A 2,149-nucleotide genomic window follows, 5' to 3' on the forward strand; every position below is an offset into this window, starting at 1 on the left:
GACGGTAAACGCTCAACCTTTGCTGGTTTTAATGGTTTGGACGCCCGGTTCTCTGGTACCAACCGCTGCAGAGTGAGCCGGACGCCGTACTGCTGCTTAGTTCATGATGGATGCAGGAGAACCACTGCATCTGTTCCAGCAGAACCAGGCCTCAGTTACTCAGCACAGGTTGGTATCACACTGACCGGGCCGTCCTGGGTAGAACCATTAGAACCAGCAGGACTCCAGACCTTCATGCTGGAAGCTGCTGACGCCATTAATGTGGCCTAAATCCTGGGAGCTCACCGGTTCCTCCAGTTTGAAGACCAGGGAGAAGAAGAGGATGAAGAGCACGGCTGAGGACTTGGTCATGGTGTACCTTCAAGCAGAAGCAAACATCAGGAGGGACGTTACAGCAGCCGCGACGCTCTTCTCTTTCCACTTACAGACTGATGGTGATGAAGAGGAAGCTCCAGTTGGAGAGGCCGATGTCCAGCGCTGTAGCTAAGGCTGTGCAAAGAGTTCAGGACATTTAAGCTGCACAAAGTCATCCACATCAGAACAGTAGAAGAACCAGGAGAAGAGATGTGAAATGAAATCTGCCCCCTTCACTCAGACGCCTCCAGATAAAATCCAGCTGAAGGCGGTAGATGTGTGGCTTTAGGACCATTTCCTGCTTTATCTCTTTGCTCTCTGAGAATGACGTGTGGCAAAACTTAGCCACATGGATTTTAGTCAAAGTTCACAGACGATCTATGAGTGGACGCGATAAAGGCAGACCGTCACCTCCGGCAGATCAGTCTAAACATTTCAGCTCAGAGGAACCAGGAACCCACCTGTAGGAGCCACCTTACGGAGGTAGTCTTTCCAGGCCAGAGTCACGCGGGGTTTCCCCGTCCAGCGATGCATGGCCCGCCGCGTCATCGCCGCCGCACAGAAGATGACGGCCAGGTGAACCAGCGTCATGAACAGGGGGTAGTGGAAGCCCTGAGAGAAAGAAGCACACTGGATGGAGCAGAACGGCTCTGGTCTACAGACCAACTACAGACCGACCAACAATATATCCCACTTCCAGACTTTTCTACACTTCCAGCTCCAGATTCAGCAAACGTTGAGCTATTTCCCACAGACTGACTACCATACACAGTGTGGGTCATCATCAGTGATGGGCAGTAGCGCCGCTACATGTAGCNCAGTGTGGGTCATCATCAGTGATGGGCAGTAGCGCCGCTACATGTAGCAAAGCTATTGGTTTAACTAGCTTCCAGTAGCTTGACCGTAGCGTCGCTGCTTTATTTATCAAGTAACTTTCCTGTAGTGACGTTATTGCTTTGATCAAGTAGCGACGTAGCGTCCAGAGATGCTATAAAATCCAGGGCATAACTAAGAAATGAAACCAGGTTTTCTATTTTTGAAACAACGATCAGAGTTATTCGTTGGACATTCATGCATGAGCCTCTGTTCTGCCTCTCCTGTCTGTATCTACGAAACATGCGCATGAGAACTGCAGTGGAACTCAATGAATGACACACAGGATGGAGGAGGAGACAGGAGCAGACTGTCCCTACCACACCGTGGCCTTATCTTCACAGATTATGAAACTTGTTGAATCCTCAGATAAAAAATAAGTGTACGGATGTCTGCTTTGCAATAAAAAAATAAATAAACCAGGACATCCAACACCAACCTGAGGACTCACATTCAGGTGAATCACTCATTTCCCTCCTGCAGTATGCAAGTGAAAATATCTAACATCAGTGTAAATCCCAACTCACTTTAGCCAGATGCTGTATGTAAATTGGTAAAACTAAAACTACCCACCTAGCAGTGTGTGATGGAAAGGGACTAGCCAAGTGGCTAAGCAGAAGTGTTTAAAAAAAAAAAAAAAACTTATGCAATTTTTATCATTGTAACATGAGTGATTTTCCAGGTTCTTGGCCATAGAGAGCTCATGTGGCCAAGATGAGCCATTTGTTTTACGTAGCCAAACACTCATTAAAACAGTAAACTGCAGCATATTTTTTGAAATAAAAAGGAGAAAAATATATCAGCTTTAACTTTATTGGCGCCTTTAATTTCCAGATAGTTCAATCTGATGAGTGCCACTAAAATATTCTCATTAGAGAGCAGTAGTGAAACGTTGATATTAGGGCTGCAACAACAAATCGAT

The 2,149-nt window shown here is 46.6% G+C and overlaps 1 protein-coding gene across 1 annotated transcript in view; it reads right to left on the bottom strand.

The window, feature by feature from the left end:
• Window positions 1-2,149, bottom strand: part of slc35c2 (solute carrier family 35 (GDP-fucose transporter), member C2) — a 17,322-nt gene that overhangs the window by 7,242 nt on the left and 7,931 nt on the right. Inside the window, 3 exon segments of the mRNA XM_015403458.1 lie at window positions 231-358; window positions 426-489; window positions 816-1,020. Of these exon segments, the coding sequence (XP_015258944.1) occupies window positions 231-358; window positions 426-489; window positions 816-1,020 (397 nt within the window).

The sequence above is a fragment of the Cyprinodon variegatus genome, unplaced genomic scaffold, assembly GCF_000732505.1.
Source record: "Cyprinodon variegatus isolate N-32 unplaced genomic scaffold, C_variegatus-1.0 Scaffold1501, whole genome shotgun sequence".
NCBI lineage: Eukaryota > Metazoa > Chordata > Actinopteri > Cyprinodontiformes > Cyprinodontidae > Cyprinodon > Cyprinodon variegatus.